This window comes from Meleagris gallopavo, chromosome 2 (assembly GCF_905368555.1).
Source record: "Meleagris gallopavo chromosome 2, MGAL_WU_HG_1.1, whole genome shotgun sequence".
NCBI lineage: Eukaryota > Metazoa > Chordata > Aves > Galliformes > Phasianidae > Meleagris > Meleagris gallopavo.
The window spans coordinates 45,843,259-45,867,726 of record NC_139405.1 but is presented as its reverse complement, the minus strand read 5'-3'; the positions used below and the strand labels follow the sequence as shown (position 1 = coordinate 45,867,726).

The window sequence follows — 24,468 nt, the reverse complement described above, 5'->3', positions numbered from 1 at the left end:
TAAAATTTTCTAGTATGATGTAAGCAGTGGGACGAAAAGCTCTCTGCACTTTGCTATTATGTTTTAAAAAATAGAGCAAAAAGTGTAAGCACTTTGAGTGTTGTACTGTTGGCTTTTTTCTCCATCATAGTTCCTCTAAGTGATTGTGTACAAAGTCAGATTTGTAATGTGTGAGTCACAGGAAGTCTAATGGGTGGAAAAATCAACAACATTGGCTACAGCTACTGTGTCTTCTAGCAAGGAAAAATTGGACTTGATAAGCTTGTGGGAGTTTTTTTGGGGGAGGGGTAGAACTTGCAGCAAGAAACTGCCAGAAAAACAGTGAAAGCTGACTTGTTTCTTTTGTTCATTTTGGCAAAAATACTGGAGTATTAAAAGCTTGGAAAGATTATTAAGACACTTAAATAATGGTTAGCTGAAATTTAGTTCATGCCCTGCCTGTGGAGAGGGCGTAGCACTTCAGTATTGTAGGAATTCACACCTGTAAAATGTATTTGCCATGAGTGTCCAGCTTTGAATGTTGAGACAAGTAATCCTAATGAAGAATATCAGCAGGAAAGATTGATACTTGAGGAAGAGTGTGAAGGTTACTCTGTCTACACAGATACGCAGGTTGATGGCATTAATTTGGATTGATTTGGAAGCCATGGATTGGCTTCCTGCATGCAGTTTTCTTACTAACAGAAGTTTACAGTTAGTGAGTTGCTTTTTGTTTCTCAGTAGATTTGATATTGTATGTAAAAAAAAAAAAAAAAATAATAATAATAATAATAATAATAATTGCTTTACAAATAGTGGAAGATTCTGAATAATGTAAATGCAGTTTCTGCAAAGGAAAGTGATGTGAAGTAACAAAACTATACTAATTTACAGAAACATAATAGGGTAAGGATAAGTGGTTAACTTAGCCATTCGTTAAAATTGTGTTAGATGCTGTTAGAGTAAATTTGACTATATTTCACTAAATTTATACAAACTTCGTTAATTGTGTGAAAGGTTTTACGAGAACAGGATAAAATAAAATGTGATCTGAGGATGAAGAGGTTGCCCTTCTGTTTCATTTTTCTTTCATGAAATATTTCTGTGGAAAACCCATTTGGAGCAGATTAGCTAGAATTGTCATCAGTGAATTACATGTGGATAATTTCAGAAAAACACAAAAATGATCCTGGAAACTATAGGAATTGCCTAAAGTTAGCTTCAGATCTTCAAACTGAAGATGGTTATGCCATGCAGTAGCTGTAAGACTGCAAATGTCTTTCATCCTTGCAGATCATAATACCTAAGCATTGTTAACTGTTCAACTTTTGAAAACAGTGTTCATGTCTGCCAGGAGCAACAGAGGTGTCGTGGAAAAAAAAATGGGTTGCTACTATGTCTATGACACAGAGCTGCAATCATTATGGAAGACCTTCAGAAAGACAGTGGTATTGCTTATTGCAGCCTTTGATCAGCCTACAGAAGGTCTTCAGGAGCATTCACTTAACTGCATAACACGTGAATGACCACATAGACAAACACTGGCTTCCAACTTGTACTTATACTGCTGTCATCCTTCCCCACCAGTTCTGTGAGCAGCATAACTTGAGTAAATTTGATCCATCATTGTAGCAAGCCAACATAGTTAATTCAATGTTCAGAGGACAGGTGCAGACAGAAATAAAACATTATTTGTCAAGTTGAATCTTGTGGAGCTCATAATTGCTATACGTGTGAGAACTAATAAGCAATTAAATAAGGGTTTCTTAATATTTATATATATTTTTACATATATTTGTAAAATTACTGTAATACGAAGTGCATGCTGAAAGAAAGAGGAGGATACTAAAGAACTCTTTTTTTATTATTATTCTACTTTTTTAGAGTCCTTTTCCCTGCTTATTGGGAAAGATTACAGAAACAAAAGTGAATAAGGAGAAGAATGTAGCATTGAGTTCCCTAAGCACTGAACTACTTATAAATGCAGAATCTGTTTTTGTGGCAGTGCACAATCCTTCAATAATTACATTCATCATCCATACTAGATTTTTAATATTTTGAGATAACTAGACAGTATTATAGTATAGAGTGTAACTTTAGTGCTGCTAGAGTGAGAAACAAAAGCAACAAAGGTTCATGCAGTTTGTTTTTGTGAAAACTTATCCATAAGTTTGAAGGGAAGGAAAGATCAGTTTGGAAAACTTTGTAAAGAACACGCTGATAATTTAAACCTCAACAAGCCTAGTTGTCACGTTTAGTGCAGTTGTTTTACTTGGACTACCTGTTCTGCCTCATCCAGAATTAGACAGATGCATCTGTAGGCCTTCCTTCTTCTAACTACTGCTTGTACTGTAATACATCACTGATCCTATAGCAGTGCGTTACGTGAAAGGTTTAAAAGCAGTTCAGTGCTGCTTAACCTATTATTCCTCCAAGTTGAAGAAGAGGAGGCTCAGGGGAGACCTTATTGCTCTCTGTAACTACCTGAAGGGAGGCTGTAGTGAGCTGGGGGTCGGCCTCTTCTGTCGTGTAACTGGTGATAGGACTAGAGGGAATGGCTTCAAGCTGCACCAGGGGAGATTTAGGCTAGATGTTAGGAAATACTACTTTTCTGAAAGAGTGGTCAAGCACTGGAATGGGCTGCTCACGGAGGTGGACTGGATGATCTTGAAGGTCTTCTCCAACCTTGGTGAATCTGTAATTCTTTGATTGGCAATGTTTAAATTTGTTCCCTGTTTCTTCTTGGGAGGGTTGTCATCTAGATGGGTCAGGAATCTTCACTTAAGTATTGTCTTTTTTCTCTTTTAAAAAGTACAGCTTTATGGAACAGTTTGTCAATATCTTTCTGAGATATAAGAGTCCTGATACAGAATTATTTAATAAAAGAATGAATTTAGAAGGTGTTTTTTAACATACTACCCTACTAATGTTGTTCTTCTGTTTTTGAAGGGAAGTCATTCCACCAAAGTAGAAGCTGTGGTTCGAACACTGAAGAGAATTCAATTTAAAGATCCAGGGGCTAAGTCCTTGGTTTTCTCAACGGTATTGATTTTCACTTTCTATCTTGTCTTTGTGTATGTGTTTTCTGTGACTTTAAAACAGTCATTCTCAGGGATTTGGTTTTAGGTACCAGAACATTGAGTCATTCTGTGCAGCCTCTTGATGGTTTTGAGAATTTGTAGAACAATTCATTTTTCCTGAAGCGTGATCGGTAATTCTTGTCAACAGATGTAACAGCTTGTCAACAAACACTTGAATGGGAGGAGTTAGAAATTAGAAATTCTATATGTCTTTAAATGTGATGTCCATATATTTTTGATAGATAGTAAAACCATTTCTGAGTTGACTGATAGTTTCTTTTATTTAAGCTGAATTTTAGTTACCTTTCTTATTTTGATTTAGGAAAGGTATGGTTTCTACCATACAGCTTATTTTTTTTTTTAAACCTTAAATGTTAGTACTTTTAGTAGACTTAGTATATTTAAGCTGTCACTACTGTTTGTAATAGAGTTACTTCTGTTGTGTTTTTTTTTTTTACAGTGGCAAGATGTGTTGGACATAATTGCTAAAGCTTTGTACGACAACAATATGACCTTCTCTCAAATCAATGGAATTAGTAAATTTCAGGTACATAAAGGATATTTTTCTTTAGATTATTTCAGTGGGAGAAAATTGCAAGTCACAGAAATCAATTTGATCCTTCTACTTCATTGTTTCATTTTGGAAACTGAAAGAGCAGGAAATGTGTTTAGCAGAATCTTTTATCTCCAAATGGTTAATTCTAAAAATTGTATTTACCAAAAACCACAATTTAAAGCCTTTGGAGATAAAAAAAAAAAAAAAAAAAAAAAAACAACAATAAATTATCTCCTGAAAAGTAATGTTGGCATATTCATGCTAGTGTTGAAATGTTAAGGATGAGATGCTAGTCAGTGTTGCTTGCCTTCCTGATAACCTGCCTTCATCTTTGGTGATGACTAGTCTTCAATCAATCATGCTGCAAGACTGTCAGTATGGGGCTTGTCATATCTGCTATAATTATTTGAAAATATAAAGCTGTTCTCCACAGTCTTAATTGAGGAGCTTTTATCACACTGTTGTGATCTTTGCCTTTCAGGAAAATCTCTCTGCATTTAAATACGATCCCAAGATAAATATTTTGCTGCTACCTCTTCACACTGGTTCCAATGGACTAAACATAATAGAAGCAACTCATGTTCTCCTTGTGGAACCTATTCTGAATCCTGCACATGAGCTTCAGGCCATTGGCAGAGTTCATCGTATTGGCCAGACAAAGTAAGAATTAAAATTGCTTTAAGAGGTTTAGATATGGTCCAAAATAGAGCCATGTACTGTAGTCAGAATAAATCTAGTTCTCTGAACTTCTCAGTTTTGGAGATAGCGGAAATTTGTTTGCCTTTGAAGCCTTAGCTTTTAACGTTGAAGTTCTACCTCTAGATGTGTCCAGAAATGTCTCAGATTAGAGGTTGGTGCAACTCAGCGTGTTTCTGTCATATGGGGCTATGTTCAGGAATTGCCCATTCAGGTTTCCTTGAGAGGCTTATTCTGTCTGGTCATTCCCAGCACCAAATTACAAGCTGCATAACGTTTATTTTGAAATCAATGCTGTTATAGTGAGAATAATCTCTCTTGATAGAAAATGCTTTCACCAGGATGTCTGAAGCTAACATTCCTGCCTTTATTATTGCCTCGGTATTCAAGTGCACTTTCCACTTGGGAGAATGCCCTAATCGCTGTCTTAGATGAGTACCCTGTCCACTTATCTTAGAGAATGAGCAAATTTAGAATAGCAATTCCTAAATACCACATCTGATTCAAGTACTTGATTAGCAAATGGCTATGGGTATAGAGTAGAAAGTATTAGGGAAAAATAGTCTTTTACACCTTCTCTGTATATTTTAAATAGTCTTTTGCTGGCTTTGGCTCCCATCAAAGACAGATTACTAGACTAGATGGGAATTGTTCCAAATCAGAGTATCTGTCACTGTATTTTTTCCAAGTATTTCTCTTCATTTTCTATGATTAGAGAATGGCTCAAACTGTGTGTGTGTATATAGATACAAATTCAAAATAATTTTATAAAAGTGTATAATAGGTAAAATTGAAGGATTTTCTTTTATGTTTAAAAAAAAAAAGGAAAACTATCTAAGAGTTGCAATAAGCTTGCAAGATGGAAACAGTATTCAGTGTTCACACTTTTGTGGAAGTAGTTTTTGTAAACACAGGGCGCATAAGCTCAGAGGAGTATGAATGAGGATCAAAAGAGTAAATCACAATAGGAAACAGTTTTTCCATGCTGAGTACTCCTTGTCATTGTATTGTTGGTTTATTTTAAGGAGGTATTTTAAGAAATCATACTATGATTATAACCTTGAGCTGCCCTTCTCTGTTGGGGTAAAATATTTCCTGATAGTTTGAAAGTACAGAGAGAGATTTCACTGTTGATATGGGGTATTTTGTGAATATCTTCACTGCAATTGGAAAAGGTAATATAATTTCTTTTAAAAGGAAGTTTATCTTATTTGAATAATGCAAGTTACCATTTCTATAAAATAGCTTTCTCACTTTATTGCTTTAGAGTACTAGTCATCTTATGGTAATTGATGGAAAGTTCACAGAATCAGAGTATCTCAAGTTGGAAAGGACCCACAAGGATCATTACATCTAACTCCATGCTCCATACAAGAGTATCCACATCTTGTGCCTCAGAGCATTGTCCAAATGTTCCTTGAACTTGGTCAGCATGGGGCCGTGACCACTGCCCTGGGCAGCCTGTTCCATGCCTGCTGCTCTCTGATGAAGAACGTGTCCCTGACCCCCAGCTGACCCTCCCCTGACGCAGCTCCATGCCGTTCCCTCGGCCCTGTTGCTGTCACAGAGAGCAGAGCTCAGCGCTGCCCCTCCATTCCCTGTGAGGAGCTGCAGCCGCCATGAGGCCCCTCCTCAGCTCTGGGCTAAACCAATCCAGAGACATCTTCGTACACCTTGCCCTCCAGACCCTTTGCAATCTTAGCCTGCTTTGGATGCTCTCTAGTAGTTTTATGTCCTAATGTTTAAGAGAAACATGATTGTAGAATCAGAATGGTTTGGATTGGAAGAGATCTTTAAATTGATCTAGTTCTAACCCTCCTGCTATGGGCAGGGATTCCTCCTTCTAGACCAGGTTGCTCAGAGTCCCATCCAGCCTGTCCTCCTCTTCCAGGGAGAGGGCATCCACAGCCTCTTTGGGCAACCTGTTCCAGTGTCTCACCACCCTCACAGTAAATAATTTTTTCTTGATATCGAGTCTAAATCTACTGTCTTCCAGTTTAAAGCCATTTCCCCTCACATCCTTGATACGTGACCTTAATAAAAAGTCTCTCTACAGCTTTTCTGTAGGCCTCCTTCAGGTACTGGAAGGCTGCTATAAGGTCCCCTCAGAGACTTCTCTTCTCCAGGCTGAAAAGCCCCAACTCTCTCAGCCTGTCTTCATAGGGGAGATGCTCCAGCCCTCTGATCATCTTTGAGGCCCTCCTCTGGAGGGCTCTGCATACTGACGTTTTTACTTTTGACATTTTTCTGGTGTTTATAGTGTCATGATTACTGACTTCAATTACTGAGTCTTTCAAATTTTTATGTAATGTTGCTGTCTTCAAGAACAATGCTATTAAAGCTAGCTTCAGTAATTACATTGAGCTCCATCTCTTGGAGTGACTTGTTACAATGCAGTTTAAACACTGCCTGTAGAAAGTGAGCCCAAGACATTTCTCTAAACCACGCAGGAGACTCTTGAGGACTGTTTTTTTAGAAATAGGGACAAAGAAAGTAAAACTTTGCCTAACATCTGCTTTAGCACTTTAGTTAATGCAATTTATGTTCATTTAGTACGTACATTTAGTACAGCCAGGTGAAAGCATGTGATCTTAGATGGACTTTAAATGTCAGTGGAAATTATTAATTACCTTGTATGATTTCTGTCTTAAAATACAATGCCTTTTTGCTTTTTTTTTTTTTCCAGGAGTCTAAAAAATAATTAGTATGAGACAAAAGTGGTCTTGAACTTCTGAGAGTAACAACTTATCTAAACTTTGTTTTTATTTTTCTTTTTTTATTAAACACATTCAGGTCTACCATTGTCCATAGGTTCCTGATAAAAGCAACAATAGAAGAAAGAATGCAGACTATGCTAAAAACTGTAGATAGGAGGTATGTGTTAAAATTTTTAAAACGTTATTATTGCAATGAAATTGAAAAGGTGATTCTTGGACATACTTACGTTACATTTAGATACACATGTCTTCGAAACAAACACTCATTCTCTTTCAGATTCTTTTAATTGAAACAAATTGTTTTTTTTTTTTTTAACTTCTTCCAAGAAACTGGAAGCTTAGAGTATCCTAATTCTCTGAAGAGTATTTTGTTTACATTTTGCATATTCTACTTCAGACAAGACCAGTTAGTTAATACGTGATGTATTATGATTTGCCTTTTCAGCTTACCTATTTCTGTTACTATAAAAGTATTGATACAGATGGAATATTACTAAGCATGCCAGTGGACCAACAGCGTGTATTTGTAAACTCTAGTATCTGACCTTATTATTTCTTTATTTTTAAACTCAACAAACCTCAACTGACACTTGTGTGTCAGATAGGTTGATTTTTTTGCAGTCAGTGTAAGTGTTGCTCAGATGTCAGCTCATACATCAGTTGGGTGTGCAGATGGACAGCAATTTCCACTATTGTGTTTTTTCAAAAACAAAGTAACAAATACCAAGTCTGAAACAAAGCAGCATTCACATTCTTTGTGCAGAAAACTTAAGAATTTTGTATCTCTGTAACTGTACACATTGCTTATACACATTTTAAAAAAAAAAAAAAAAAATCCAGGAAGAGGCCTTTGTTTGGGAAAATGAGTAACTTTTCCAGTGTTGTGTTTTTGTTTTTTTTTTTTTGCTGTCAAAATGGTGAGACCAAAAAAATTTACATGCAAATTTTTGGCTTTACTTAAGAAAGATTTCAACTTTAGTCCCTGAAAGAATGGTTTTCAGTTTCCCGACAGCGAAGTGGCCCTACTTTTGCACATAAACTTCAGATGAATATACTGTGATGTAATGATTTAGTGGGAGTTGATGTTCTGAAAGTAGGATCAAACCTTATGCTCGGAATCTGAAGCCAGCACCCCAGATGTTAAGACGACAGAGTGGATTATCCCATCTTCTGCTGCCTCTGAAGTGTTTGGTATTCACCACAGTTAGGGATAGTAGATGGAGTCAATCTGTGCAAGAGACGTGGCTGTTCCGTGTATGTACTTTCCCTAGTTGGAAGGGTTTTCTTCTGCTGAGCTCATAGCCAGTTATTGTTCTCTGAACCACGTGGCCTTCAGTGCATACTGCTTGTTACTTAAGTTGATTCTTTCTTTGATGTCTGAATGTAATTTTTTCCTACAGCCACACAAGCTCTTCCATGAAACAGTCAGAAGCTTCAGTTCTGACGGTGGCAGACCTGGCTGACCTTTTTACAGAGGAAACTGAAGAACTTGAGTGAAAACATTGGCTCATGAAATCAGAAAGTACCTTATATAATAATCTCCTGTATATAGTACTGACCTGCTATACCTTTAAACACTATCTAACAACTGCCCTAAAGAGAGCTATTGGAAGTAGATAAGTCTTTTAATTGTTAATATTTTATTCTGTGGTGACATTCTTAGCAGCACACTTTTCTGATAGCACTGGAGAAAACTTGCACTTTATGCTTTAAACAAAAATGTGGATTTAATTCCCAAAGAGCATTTGAGCTGGATGCTGACACTGAGATCTTGGACTGCTGGATTTTTGCCATCAGGTTTGATTGGCTGGTGGTTCAGTCTGAGGTCAAAACTGTGGTGGTGGAGTGGGAAAGAGAAGCAGAAAAACACAAATATACTTTTTTTTTTTTTACTGTACAAAGAATTATTAGGAAGAATTACTGTAAATTAATATTCTTCTAGAAAGGGCTTCTAGGGTTATTAGCATTTATTGCCAAGTTCTTGAACGTCTTACTGGTAACACTTTAAACAATTAATCTTTACTAATTATTTGGATATTTGTATTAGACTTTTAGATATTCATAAAGATTTGTGTGATGATTAAATTTCATTGTTAATGCTCACTCACTGCAAAATCATGCTAAATTAAATTATGCTTTTTGGATGTGTGTTGGTCTGGAAATCAGTTAAACATGCGAACTTAATGTACATGTTTTTCACTTACTATTGAAACCATTATTAATTTAGTGCTTTGGGGTTTTTTAGTCATTTGTTGCAGAATTTTAGAGAAGTAATTAAGCTGTTGGTAAGTGAATGATTTGGTGTTTGTGTACACTTACTCATCCTGATTTCTATCTGTTTCTACCCCTCAAAGATGCAGGAATCTAAATATTCAAAATACTTGAGATTGTTAGGCAGTCTAAGTAGTAGGTACCTAGTCTAAGTTAGGTAATCAGTGAAAAGAAATTAAACTTCTATGAAACTTTCCATTCTTAGATGTGAGATCACTCTAGCCAATCTCAATTTACTTTATATAGAGAATTTAGAAAACAAATCAAGACTGACTTTTAGACTACTGAAGGTAGGGAAGCTAAATTGTAAACTTTTTGGCACAGGTTATGGACACACATTTGCTTACCACCAAGGAAGCTCAGTTATGCAGTGATAGCACCATTTTATGTTTAGAAACTGAGGAAACTGCGTAAGCAGCAGGCTACTTGCCTCAGATTCAAATATTTACTGTTTCACCAGACACTTTTTTGTGTACTTGGGACTGAAATTAAAAATTCTTTAAGAAATTGATGTTAATGCTAGAATTTTTTTTTTGGTCTGCTGAGTAGACCTGCCATATAATTGTTTACTGTATTCAAGTATGCGATGTTTTAAGTTGCACAATACTGCCCTTTATTAGGCCTATCTGCATGGCAGACAGATTTTTCTCTGCTGACAGCAAGGGAGCTGAATTACGTGAAAATGTTGTATCAAGAAGTCCATCTTTGGCATTCTAATTGGCCCAGATGAACAACCAAGATTATCTGTTCTAAAGACTATTTGAGTAAATTTACCGACATCGTTATTTCCTGTATTTGTAGTATGTACTGAATATGTGTATGTATTTTTGTTATGGAAATTACTAATGTCTTGCAGGTTACAGTTTGTAATGAGGGAAACTTAGTAGTTAACAGACTTATATTTTCAGTGATATTGATCAAAGAGTTTGCACAGAGACTGTGATGTCTCCATTCTTGAATGTATTTGGAACTCAAGTGAGCCTGAGCTAGCTGATACAACTTCAGTGTTGGCCCTACTGTCAGTGGTGTGTTGGACCAGATGACCTCCATGGATCCCTTTCAGCTTCAGTTATTTCACAGTATAGTGGATACAGTGTTGTGCACATACTCCTGGAACTCTAAGGGCAGCAACATTCCAGTTTTCTCATCATCCTCAGCGAATTTTAATATCTTCCATGCAACCTGACTGAACAAAGAGCTGCTATTCACTGTGAGAAATGATACATTGATGTTTAAAACAATGTGGAAACAAATAGTGTTTACATTCGTAGCTTCCATTTTAAATAACTCGATGTGGGAATAATAGTTGTCAGTGAATGTGAAGGCAAAGAAGCAAACTGATAAGTCTTCTGTGAGAGGCTTCCCAAGCTCTGCAAGTTTTCGGCTTGCTTGTATAAAGATGGCTGTTAGAATGTTTATTTACAAAAATGTGAGGTTGGGATTCCCAGCCAAAAGCGTAGCTTCTCATGAAGTGGTGCATGAGACTTTCTAATCCTGAGTGGTTTTTAATGCTTACGTAACAGCATGCAATGCCAGAGACATAATTCTTAGCGCTTTTCAGAGGACTGGAATATGATCACACAGAGTCTGGAGATACAGCGTTACATCTTGCAATTGTAAAGCTGAATCATTGGAGTATACTGCCAGTGTCGGTAGGAAAACAGTGTCTTCAACTGTCACATTACATTAAATACATAGACTAAATATAAAGAATAATATTGGAAAGGAAATTGAAAAGTAATTTAATACTTCATGCAACATTTAAGTTATTTAACAAAGATTTTCTTTCAGATGCTTTTAAGGTGGCTCATGAAATGAACTAATTTTCTGCCAAGATTGCTGCTTGTTCCTCTGCATTGCTTGTCTCTTACCAACAACAGAGTAAGCTTCATTTTGTGGTGCTGTGATGATTTTGCTCTGTCAGGAGCAAATGCTCTTGAAAGACAGCATCTTAATTGGAAATGAACATTGTCGTGTCGTAATAGCTTCAATATGCCAATAGAAATGGTGCTTCCACAGAAGGCAGAAATCTGGAAGTACTGACTGTGGTATGCTGTTATTATGGACTTCTATCAATGGATCCATAATTTATACTGGAATCTTCTGTTCTCCTGTTAAAACATGTGAATACGAGCTGACAATATTGTTTATCCAGTGCAGTCCCCTTAAAAGTGATGATCCTACTGACTCTAAAGAACTTAGTCCTGATCTTTCATCTCTTTCAGTTCCCTATCTGGAAAATAAGTTGATTTTTTTTTTTTTTTTTTGTCTGTGAAATTTCAGGGCAGGGTTTTATAACCAAATATGTAAGTTCAAAGCCTTGACAAAGAGAGCCGTCATCAGTTATGTATCCAAATCTTGATGCAAACAGAAGACTTCCTTGATCCACAGAAAATGATAGTGTTGGAAATCAGAAGTGCATTCCCTCATGGTGTTAAGTACACTTCTTGAATCTCAGTGTGGATCTTTAAGATGAGTTTATTTCTAAGTCAAGGGCCATTTTGCTCTCTAAATCAATGTATACTGGGAAAATACTTCATCTTGACTTGTTAGGTAACTAGCATATAAATGAAAGTCCTGGACACGCAGTAGTTTCATGCACGTCTAATACTACAAAAGAGCATTTACCTCAGTCTTCTCGTGTGTATTAAAGTTGTGTATTAAAGAATGAACATAAGACTTGATGATGCTTCTTGTGAGATGTGTATTCTAAAACTGTTTTTCTGCCGGTCTTTGTAGATGCATTCAAGATCACAGAATCATGGAATGGTTTGGGTTGGAAGGGACCTTTAAGATTATCTACTTTCAGCCCACTGTTATAGGCAGGAATTCCTCCCTCTACACTAGGTTGCTCGGAGCCCTATCCAGTCTGGCCTCGAACGCTTTCAGGGAGGGGGCATCCACAGCCTCACTGAACAACCTGTTCCAGTGTCTCACCACCCTCACAGTAAAGAATTTCTTCCTAATATTTAGTCTAAGTCTACTCTCTTCCAGCTTAAAGCCATTTCCTTTCATTCTGTTGCTACAAGTCCTTATAAGAAGTCTCTCCCCAGCTTTCCTGTGGGCCTCCTTCAGGTACTGGAAGCCTGCTATAAGGTCTACTCAGAGCCTTCTCTTCTCCAGGCTGAAAAGCCCCAACTCTCTCAGCCTGTCTTCATAGGGGAGGTGCTTCAGCCCTCTAATCATCTTCATGGACTTCCTCTGGACCTGTTCCAACAGCTCCATGTCCTTCTTGCGTTGGGGGCCCCAAAAATGGGCGCAGTAGTCCAGGTAAGTTCTCATGTGAGCTGAGTAAAGGAGCAGAACCCTGCTGGCTCCACTTCTCTTGGTGCAACCTAGGATAAGGTTGGCTTTCTAGGCTGCAAGCGTGCATTTACTGGCTCACGTTGAGTCTTTCATCAACTGACATCCCCAAATGCTTCTCCTCAGGACTGCTCTTAAGCCATTCATCGCCCAGCTTGTATTTCTGCTTGCATTTGCCCCTACCCAGGTGCAGGACCTTGCACTTTGTCTTGCTGAACGTCATGAAGGTGGCATGGGCCTGCCGCTCAAGCTTGTCCAGGTCCCTCTGGGTGGCATCCCTTTTCTCTATCATATCAGTTGCACCATTCAGCTTGGTTTCATCTGCAAACTTGCTGAGGGTGCTCTCAATCCCACTGTCTGTTTACCCACACCATGTTGCACATAAAGATGTTAAATAGCACTGGTTCAAGCACCAATCTGTGAGGAATGCCACTCATTACCAGTCTCCACTTGGACACTGACAAACTGTCAGCCGGCAAAGTGCCCTCTGCTTTAAAAGTAAGTGCACTTCAAGATGAGTGTGAGTGGAATTGTACAGATGTTTCTTGTTTAAAACCGTAATTATACATATTTTCCCCTGTGTGATTCTGTTTGAATAAGTGGGTAAGGACCAATTGGCAACTTTCTACCGTTGTCTTTTCCAACACAAACAGTGCAAACACTGGAAAGAATATCTGCTTCTTCTTTCCAACCTCTGTCTGCAGTCCTTATGACTACATATGCTTTCCATGAGACTCAGAATTATACCTTTAATAGCTGTTATTATTCAGGTGAATCAGAGTTGGGGAAAAAGTATAGGTCATTCTTGTATTGGAGAATGTCAATTAACATCAAAATGTATTGCTCCCCAAAAGTAAGGAATTAGATGAGTTCCTAAAGAAAAAACATGTATATGTATATGCTACAAATGGAACTTATTTTTTGAGGCTTAATCTAAAAACCTTCTGCTTAGAATCTATGTGATGAGCTTTGCTATAAACACTAAAGTCAGCTCCAAAGCCACTGTAGTTGTGTTTTTCTTCCTTTTTTGGTTGCCTGAAACAAGTATGTTCTTTACGAGATTATGTTCTTTGAATGTAAGTTAAAAGAATTTCAAACTGTGGAAAGAAGTCAGTCCAAGAAATCCATCCAATCCCTCTCTCTCACAGCTTGTTCAGCTTATTACACACAGTGTATTTGCTCAGTGGAAGTAGAATAGGTGAGTCACAACCCATGAAATGGCTACAATAAAACTGGCTGATTGTGTCAGAGGAGGAGTGTCAGGCAGGAAGGGAATTTCAGCCTGGTGGATTTTGTTTTTGTGGGGAGTTTTGCTGGGGTTTTTGGTTGTTTGGTAGCTGTAATGTCTTTATTTACCTCTGTTATTCACTGTAAATGTTTAATTTGTGTCTTAATTTTTATATTTATGGATTTATGTTGTATAACTTGCTCTAGAAGAACTAAAAAGTTCTAGTAATCTAATTACTCAGCAATCAGTGAGGCTTATTTGTTTTCAGTTGTTTGGAATTAAAATAGAGCACATGAACCATTATCACAAGTCCAATTGCATCCAGTGGTTTTTTCCCTTTCTTTCCTTTCCTCTTCAAAGAAGGACCAAGAATAGGGAACTCTTGAATCACTGAAATACTGCATTCAGCTCCAGGCAGTGATTTTATTTGTTGCACTTTGCAGAGCATAGTTAACTGAACTTGTGGCTTTGAAATTAAATCATCTGGGAAGAATCATAGAATCACAAGGTTGGAAAGGACCTATAAATCATCTAATCCAACTGTCCTCCCATTACCACTGCTGCCACAGGCATTAAACTATATCTCGCAGCTCCTCATCCAGACGCCTCTTGAACACTGCCAGGGACGGCGACTCCACGACCTCTCTGGACAGGCCATTCCAGAGACTGACCACTCTCTGAGAGAAAAAGTTCTTTCTTATGTCTAATCTAAATCTCCTCTGGTACAACTTGTGGCCGTTTCCTCAGGAATGAAAGTAAATGAAAAGTACAATAACACTATTTTGAAAGTTGACTGTGGTTTCTGACAACTTCTGGCTTCATTTTCTCTTTTATATAAAAGATGTTAAACTGCCAGGTCTTGAATTCCCAGTTCCTTACTAATGTATTTATCCAACCAAGTATAAGGTGTGACTGGTTGTTAATGTAAGCTGGCTTAGACTGCTTTCTTCATTCTGCTTTTCCTCCAATCCTGTCATGGGTGTAGGGAGCTAGGATTCACACTGTGTCTGTGACTTGCCCTCTTTGCATGTGAACCAGTTGCCATTAATTGTCAAATAACTTGTGTCGATGTACTTAGGATTTTTATTTTTTATTTTTGCTATGTCAGTAGGTTAAGGAAGAAAATCTAGGCTGCTGTTTTTTTTACCTTGGTGGAGATTTGTCCTGTCAGTCTCAGAGGGTAAAGTGACACTTAGCCATCAAAGTGCATTCAGCCATTTTTTATGCCTTGTTCTGCACAAATAGGGCATATGTATATTCATATACATATTCAGCATATAGTCTTGGATAATCAGATGTTTGCTATCAAAATTATACATCGATATGGAACCACTACTTCACTGTTTCCTTCATATGCACTTGGAGTTTTACAGTAAGTCAATTTGACAGGCTGTATTTCCACAGGAAGAAGGGCCAGCAGCAAGGAGAGCATGTACCTGCATTGCCTCTTCTGGTATTCTTGAAAGTCTTACTAAAGCAACACGTGACTCTGTGGAAATAGATTATATTGTACTAACTGCTGCCACCACTGTGAGATCTTGAAAATGTTAGATCTGATGAAAAGACATGGTCATATAGCTCCTCTTGCAGAGGAGCTCAGAGCATTTCAGCTGGCCTGAAAAGCAAAGTACATGTGAATCATGGTGATCTATTCATACCTGCTGCTGTGATGGTATCTGCTGCAGTGGAGCAAGAATCTAGATTGGATGGAGCTTTGGGGAAAGGAGATTAGGGGAGCTTTAAGGAATAAAAACAAACAGAAACAAATAGACAAAAAAAAAAAAAAGTGAGTGCCCTTCTGCTGGTTTTCATGTGGGAGGAATGAGTCATTGATAGGAGCAATGAATAAACAAAGAGTGACAGATCCTGTATGTAACTTATTCACTGGAGGTCAGCATTCATCTAATGCAGTGGTACATTTCTGTTTGTTCATGGCTTGAGGTTATAGCCATTTTCCTACTGAAACCTTGGGATATGAGTATACACATCTTTGTGGTGACTAAGAAAATAGGAATATTGGGAAGTTGTAGCCCTGACATTTAATGTGCATGTAAGAAAGGTTTTAGGACACCATAGCCAAACTTATGGCGTGGGTTTGTGAAGGATAACAGTTAAAACTCAAATTACAAATGCATGGACCTCCTGGAACAAACTGCTAAATCCTGTTTAATATAGGAAAGGTAATTAATCACTTTTGCTGTGAATGGGCAAATGTCTCTGATGGGGCAAGACAGCAGACTTGGTAACTGCCACACTTGGGAGGTTTTGTGCCCTGTGATCTCCCATGTCAGCAGAGGAGATGGGAGGCAGTAAGTGCAGAGGCATCTTGTCCTTCAGGGAGATGGTGCAGAGGCTCCTTGCCAAAGGTTTGAGCCTGCTGTGTCAGTGAGGACCATCTCAAAGACGTTTTGGAGGAATCCTTCCTCTTTGTATGCTCTAATCATCAGTCACCTTGTAAGCATATGCTTTCTGTAAATTCTGTTTCCCTTGTGGAGTATTTCTTTTTTCTATTCAATCGTAACCAAGGTGGCCTCTGACCACTCACTATTTACAGCTCTCATGAAAGGCTTCCAAGGTAGAATTGCATGGCTTAAAGCACCAAAAGGGGTAGAAGGTGAGTGAAGTGAGAGAGACTACTTTTGCCTAGTAACAAACACACTGTGCTGCTGCTGTAGCACAAGAGGAAAATATGTAAGTGGGAGTGAGTTCTGAGTTCTGTCCTGGAGATTCAATTCTAGGAAAGGTTTTCTGAGTAGGCTTGGTCTCCCCTGATGAGGAGCTTTAGGAGTCCAGTAGGGCTCAGGACACCATTTACTTTTTTTTTTTTTTTTTTTTTTTTAGATGCTTCATTCTGTGCAGAAGGGTTTTAAAGACCAAAATGATGACCCTGGTCTTAATGTCTTGAGGGATGCCTTCTACTGGGGAAAAAAAAGAAAAAAAAAAAAAAAGCCCCAGAGAGCTGACTTTTACTCCCACCAATGAAAGCAATTAGAAGTGCAAAGATACAGGGAGGTCTTCAAATTGATCCTAGCTTTGAACTGCTTTGAACCACAGGGAAGGTTGATGCTGGGTGTGCTTAGCAGCATGTTGCTTGCTTGGTGTCCTGCCTGCGTCTGCACTGATGCCTTTAACTTCAGCAGCTTATACTGACATAAGGGAGAGTGATTTGTGTATTTTTCTTGAAGGAAATACAGTCGTTGGTTATTGACAAAGGGTGTTACCATGGAGGAGAAGCTGTAGCAATGCAGAAGCCCTCTGAGCCAGCTGTTTAGTAAATGCTGGTCTAGCTGTCAGTTTAAAACTTAAATAGGAATCTGCTATCACTGTGTAATGATAGAAAATGATGTCACATTGGTGTACAGTGGGAAGTGGAATTTTTAGGTATTACCAAAACAAATTTTCTTTCATAACCTCTGAGCTTTTCTACTTCTTTTAAAAGGGTAGCTGGAGCCTTTGTAATGTTTTACATATAAGTAGAAACAGACTTTGAAGTGCTATGTTTGGTTGTCTTAAGTGTCAGCTGTGCTGGTTCTTCATTTATTTATTATGATTTGATTACTGTAATAAGCTAAGTTTGATGTGTATTTGCAAATTAATCCTCAGATATTTCTTTAAATTACACTCTTTGTATTTGTTAGATATTTTTGGGCATCAGATTATTATAAAGTCAATAAATTTTTGATGGGAAATATTTTGTTCTACGTAAATAAATGTTATGAAATATTTTGCCTGGTAATTACAAGCACTTCTCTATTTTTCTATCTGATAATTACAGAGTTCTTTGTGGAAACAGAGTATAATTGTTCTATTATTAGGATAGTGAAATTCATCACTTATGCAGTAGTGAGTTAATGACTTCTAGAAATCAACCGGTGAAAGCGGCAGTTTTCAATTGTATTCCAAGACTGACATTCCTGGATGATGAACCAAGAATGATTATTTGGATTACCTGACCTGTTTCCTTGCATCTAACAGAATGTTTTACTTAAGGAAATAATTTATCTATAAAGTAGCAAAAGTATTTTTTTATTTGAAACATACCAGTGGTGAATAGAGGTAGAACTTCCCTTTGTCTCTGAATAATTTTACATTCTTGCCAATAGCCTTCACTCTGCATTCTGAGTTTAGAATTGCATCACATGATCACTTACAGTTTGCAGCTATTTCCGAAGTCTTTGTGAACACGAATTTTTGTCTTATATTATCATGCTACTGATGTCCATGTTAATATTCATTGAATAACATTTTCTTTCCTCCTTTCTGATTTGTGGGAAAGTAGCTGGTGCCTCTTCTGAGAGACTGCTTAGTGATCTGTGTTTTCCTTAGTATGTCACTGAGTTGTGCAATAGATGTTGCCTGCTAAAGCATACCAATTAATAAAAATGCTCTGCATATGTAAATAATTGTTTTTCAGAACTACAGTTCTTGTGTGTGTAGAAGCCCAAAAGTCTATAGTTTTACAGCATGTTTTTCAGCATGAGTAACTCAGCTCTAACACTGCTGCCTGCTGGAAGCAGCAAATGCTTCTCTATAGTGTTTCTTCAATGTGGTCCCCTGCTCCATAGAGACTAGGGCTGAGACATCTTCATTAAGCTGTCTGTTGGATCCACTGTATCATGTTTGCCTTCCTAGAACTGTTAAGTCATGCTTGGTCAATCCCAATGCACAAGGCATTTGTTTGTTTATTTTTTTAAAGACTGTAGTGTAATAATAATCCTCTTGATCCCACTGCTGCACTGCAGCTCAGGTATTACGAATTCCTCCAAACATTTTTAAAAAATGAATGAAAAATAAAGAGCAGCACAATTTGTTTTAGTTACAGTCTGAAGAATGAGGAAAATAAATGTATCAAAAAAGAGGAAATTTTGACAAAGCGTGAGAAGTTATATTGGCAGTAAGGTATCTCCAGGTAGCATTAAGTCAGCACTCCAGCAGGTCCTTGTTTCTGTGGGCACTATGCAAATGCTTGGGATGTCATCCAAGTTCCAAATCCAAGATAGATGGAATGTTTTCTGTTAAGAGCTTGTAGATCTGCCCCCCTGGGGGAGGATTTGTGAACAAAGCACACAGAAGCTGTGAAGGATAGAAGGAGTTCAAGGACTCACCCAGAGATGGGCACTGGCAGAGAAGAGCTCGGCGCCTTGGCCCCTTCTTGCTGGAAGACCCTTCACCCATGGGAAGCCAGGCCGGATGCGTTGATGTTGGGATGCCTCTCACACAGTGAGTGCCGGAGGTGTTCAGCTTGAGCTATTGTACACTGTGCCTGCTGGCACGCAGCAGGGCCCTGTACCTGCTGTTTGTGTTATTGTGTATGGATGCAGCTCCACAAAGGCGCTCAGTTGTTCTTCACAATGCTCCCTGCTGTTGCATGCAGGCAGAGCTAAGTTGTCTCCTGTGTTGCCATGCTTTAGTTCACTGCTTTTACCAGATGGTATGACTTGGTAAAAACACATCTATTAACGGAACAGACCATCTTACAGTGTGATGTGCTGAAATGGTTCTAATGTAAATAGGCAGGAGATGAAGGTTTTGTGTCAAAGGATTGCAGCAATCAGAAACACTGCACTCCCTGGTCAGGATTTTATACATGTGTTGTACACTGAAATAAATAACTGAGTGTTAAACATGATAAAAGAAGGCTCTGAGACTCTTTGGAGTCTGGTTGTTGAAAGGAAGTTCTTGTAGACAATCCACACTAGGGGGTCTCCTTGAACTGAAAGGAGAATAGCTGGTGAGAGTGAGAGGCTGTCAATGTGATGACAGTATCTTATGGTAGCTGTCTGTACCAGCACTTGCACTAAGGAATCCAGTGTTGTGTCCTCTCCCTCTTTTCTTTTTTTTTTTTTTTTTTTTAAATTTTCATAGCATCATAGAATGGCCTGGGTTGAAAAGGACCACAATGATCACCTAGTTTCAATCTCCCTGCTATGTGCAGGGTCACCAACCACCAGACCAGGCTGCCCAGAGCCACATCCAGCCTGGCCTTGAATGCTTCCAAGGATGGGGCATCCACAACCTCCTTGTGCAACCTGTTCCAGTGCATCACCACCCTCTGTGTGAAAAACTTCCTCCTAATTCTAACCTAAACCTCCCCTGTCTCAGTTTAAGACCATTCCCCCTTGTCCTGTCATTATCCACCTTGTAAACAGCTGTTCCCCCTCCTGTTTATATGCTCCCTTCAAGTACCGGAATGCCACAATGAGGTCTCCCTGGAGCCTTCTCTTCTCCAAGCTAAACAAACCCAAACTTTCTCAGAGATCCATTTAATCTTAAATACTGAAGGATGATGTAAATGGGAGAAATGGAAGGTAGGATTTCAGTGGATCACCCTGAAAACATCCATTTCATACCCAGGTTTTGCTCTGAGAGTCAGAAGGTGCTTCTAGCACTGGGAGATGTGCAGGCCAGATGTCAGTGGCTGGGGCTGTGTTGCTGCAAAGGCTGTGACTAGAGGCTGAGAAAACAAAGGAGACAACAGTCTCCTGACAACAAGAAGTTGTTAGGTGTTCGTGTGGTGGGGGGAAAGGGAAAACCTACATTTCTGGTAGAGATAAAAGCTGAACAGGAGTCTCAGGAGGCAGGAAAAATCAAAAGTGAGGGTGTTCCACTGGCCAGCTCTATCGAGATGTTTAAAATAAGTTTGTTCCTTTGACTGTATTTCAGTACCCTGAAAACACATTTTGTTGTCAGTCAGTCCACTCTAAATCTGGGGTTTTGTGGAGTTTCTGTGTTCCTCCTGCCAGCGCAACTGTGAGAGTAAACTTTGGCTCTGGTTACATCCATCTAGAGCAAGCTGCAGCTTGCTTTATCCACAGAAGCATTCCTGTTGACTTTATAAAGTTTTGTATGAGTTGGGACATCTGGATTTGGTACAGTAACACTTAACATTGGGATGTTGCTGTAAACACTGGGATGTTTATAGAAATGAGAGAAGAATCAGTCCCCTGCTAACCATTTCACAGGAGCATAGGGTTTCTTCCAAGAAAACATCTGAGAACTTGAGGACAGCATCTGCTCTCAGCGTTCTGTTCTGCAGGAAAACCTACATTCAGGAGACTTAAAATTAGCTTCTCTTAATTCATTCCTGTACAGAAACGTCCGCTTGAGAAGTTCCTCTGCCTTGCATTTTCTAATTGCAGTAATTCCCTTAAGTCTGTGAAATCGCAGTGGGAGCAGAGCAGCCTTCTCCCATGCTTTGGGAATTCCAGCCTGAGCCTCTCCTACACCAGGGCACGTGTGATTTGATAATACCTGGGTCTCTGCTCTCAGAGAGGGCTAACTGAGCTATGATGAAAACTGACAGTGATGCTGAATGTTTAGGAAGTCAGAGCTGGCTTTCGTATCTCCTCTGTGTCTAAAGTTCAGAGACATTCTGAGTTACAGATCAAGTTACCTCCCACAGCTCCAGAAGAACACAGGTTTAAAACTAGTAGCCACCATGCCATTCTGGAAGACAATGCCTAAAGGCCTCCGTGAGCTGCTTCAGTTACAGCAAGAGCTGCTCATAAACCAGCAGGATGTGGCAGAAGTGCTGTAGCTCTGTGCCAGGGGTGATCTGGCAGCAAGGAGGAGCTGCCCTGCTGAGGCAGAATGGTGTGGACTGCTGTCTGTCGGTGCTGGGCGGGTGACTCAGTGCTAAGCAGAAAGTGGTGCTCTTACTCTGTAACTGCAAGAAATAATCTGCCTTTCTTTTTTCAAAATGCCAGAGCTTTTATGAGCAATTCAAAGGTCATATGCAAAGCACAATGTTTTCCTTACTCTGCTTAGAACAACTGAAATGTTTCCTGACGTGGTTGCCTTTGTGGGATCTGAGTGGCAGACTTGAGCTTCTGGGTCTTTGCCAGAGGGAGAAAGGCTGAAGTGCTTTAATGCTGAATTCACCAGCCCTACCAGCCTGCGATGCAGAACGTGAGTAACAGTCTCCCATTGCTGGAGATCATCTCTTGCACCAACTGGATTTGCCATAACAGTGATATGAAACTGCATATCACCTATCTATTGATCAATCTATGCAACACATGATTTCATTGTCACTTTTCTTACATACTCACGTATACACTAGTGGAGGAAAAGCACAGCAAGAACTTCCCACTATCAGATTATTTTACAGCTTAAGAGCTGCTCCTCCCACATTGTGAACAGTCTTCCAGTCTGCTCTGGACAAGCCTGTGCATCCCTGTTCCAGGAGCCCTTTTTCAGAGCAGGCTTTCTGGTAGTAGATTGCAAGTGGCCTTTCTACTAGTTCACCTGTAAGGCAGGATGACATGTGGTTGGAAGAGGGCATTTCAGGGCAGCACTCGTGAAATGGTGCCAAGATATCATTCACTGTCAGAGTGGATGCCTCCAAAGCCCTCTGGTTCCAGCAGCCGTACTGGACTTTGATCAAAATTAGCATCTCCCTGCTGAGGGGCAGGAATGTCCCCTCACCAACACAGTCTGCTCTCTATCCCAGCCAAAGCTGTAAGTACTTGTGAACTTTCTGGGTCTCATGACCGCTGTTCATGTACTTAAGTCTAGCCCCGCACAGCCTGTTGGTGTGTGAGCTGCCTTCAGCACTGATGGCATTGCTACTAGGAAGAACCTGCAAAACAAACCATGATTCCCCTGTTATGAACTTCACATTACAATAAGTTCCTTGCACCATTTGCTGAGATATGGACAGAAGTGTCCTGTGTCTGACCCGGAAGCCTGTGGGATGCTCTTCACATTCCTGTCTAGGTTCGGAGTACACAGTGTCCCTGTGCTGGGCACAGATGTGGGCAAACAAGTGCTTGTAAATCTTTAACTGAACATAAACACACCAGATCTCTCCGAGCTAATTTCCAGTTTCCCAGAGCGTATATTTAGCAGTGCTAATGAAACTGAAAATAAACACCTTGGCTTACATCTAGCAGATGATGTTATTTTTCCTTTGGCCGCTCCTCAGGCTGCCACACGTCTCCATCTTGCACTCTGGGGCCACTCAACAGCTGAGCCACTCCTTGGCTGCCACTCTGATCCTCAATGCCACCTTACTCTGCTGTAGCATAGGACCAGGCTGGCGTCTTGCTGTCTGTGCTGTAACTGCTGTCTGAATGAAGGAGAAGGTTTGTGTTACTTCTATCTGATGGACTATCCTTTGCTAAGGAACTTGTCCTGAGTGGTTTGGGTAAGGAGAAAGACATCAGGCCTAAAAGATTCATAAACAGTCATCAGAGAAATCTTGCACTGTAAAAATTGGTCTAACGATCACAGAACTACAGAATGGATTGAGTTGGAATGGACCTCAAAGATTATCAAGCTCCAATCTCCCTGCTATCAGCAGGGTTGCCATCCACTAGATCTGGCTGTCTTGGGCCCCTCCAACCTGGCCTTGGAAAAGATGAAGCAACAGAACCGTTTTGACAATGAAAATCATTTGCTGTCACACATAAAAGGTTTATTTTGTCTCTACGACTACCAATGAGTTGTGAGGTCTCAGTGATCATTAACCTCCTTGGTGCGATAAGGTGTGAGGCAGTAATTACTGCTTTCCTGGTATGCTGTGGTAGCGATCTCCAAGCTAGGGAACTGCTAGGTTAGGGCAGAGCATGGTGAGGTTTCATGATGGCAATCTGAGTCACCCACTCAGGCAACCTGGGGCTGCAGCTGCAAAACCAGTGCTGTCCTACTCAGCTGCACCATGCTGTGTGGGCGGCCTGAGCCACGGCCACTGCCAGGAGGCAAAGCAGACCAAAGGAAATGGTGCTGCTACAGCTGGAGTTAGCCCAGAGCTGTGATTGTCATGGCTGGATCCAAAGAATTATTTCCTCAAAGTAAAACCTGTGCTTGAGTTGCACTTGTACATGCATCACATGTAATTAGGGACTCATAAGGTATAACCAGTAAGTTGAGACTAAAGCTGTTACTACACTTTTGTTTCTAGAGCTGATGTATAATTATTAGGCTAAATACATTTTCAACACAACACCCAGTTCCTTCTAAAAGGATGTTTTGTTTTTTGGATTTCATTTTTCTTAGTTTTTGTTTGTTTGTTTGTTTGTTAGTTATTTTCCTTTAAAGTAGTGGATTAAAAAAAAACAATATACTATGAGGTATTTGGTTGGACAAGAGGTAATGGCCTCAAGTTGCACCCGGGGAGGTTTAGGTTGGATATAAGGAAAAGCTTTTCTCAGAAAGAGTAGTGGTGAATTGGCAAAAACTGTCCAGGGACGTGATGGGATCACTGTCCCTGAAGGTGTTCAAGAACCATGTGGATGTGGCACTGAGAGATTTGGTTGGTGGGCACAGTGGGGGAGGACTGGTGGCTGGATGGGATGATTTTAGTAGTCTTTTCCAATCTTAATGATTCCATGATACTATGAGCACATCCACATTAAACAAATCAGGTATTTTTATGCTTTCAACTGTCTTCTACCTTATAATCAGTATGTTTTCATTTGGTATCAGTGATGATTGCATATTCCTATAGTTGGAATTACTGTAATAATGTAAAATCTCCTGAGTTTTGTCAGGCTGTGCAAAGCATTTCTGAAATCATGGGGGACCTTGCTCTGCAGTACCCTCTAGACTTTAATCTGGATGTAGATGTCTCACTGGCAATTTTTGTGTCAGAAGAATGGGCAAAAAGGATGAACAAACCTCTCTTTAATTCTTTCT

At 39.4% G+C, this 24,468-nt stretch overlaps 1 protein-coding gene across 3 annotated transcripts in view; it reads left to right on the top strand.

Annotated features, from left to right (window-relative positions):
• The window catches only part of SHPRH (SNF2 histone linker PHD RING helicase), a 47,520-nt gene extending 38,348 nt beyond the window's left edge, over positions 1-9,172 (top strand). For all 3 annotated transcript variants that reach the window (XM_019612895.3, XM_010707141.4, XM_019612894.3), the window contains 5 exons: positions 2,929-3,021; positions 3,520-3,606; positions 4,097-4,275; positions 7,105-7,185; positions 8,429-9,172. In XM_019612895.3, the coding sequence (XP_019468440.2) occupies positions 2,929-3,021; positions 3,520-3,606; positions 4,097-4,275; positions 7,105-7,185; positions 8,429-8,525 (537 nt within the window). In that variant the 3' untranslated portion in view covers positions 8,526-9,172. The remainder of the gene's footprint in view (positions 1-2,928; positions 3,022-3,519; positions 3,607-4,096; positions 4,276-7,104; positions 7,186-8,428) is intronic.
• The last annotated feature ends 15,296 nt before the right edge of the window (positions 9,173-24,468 follow it).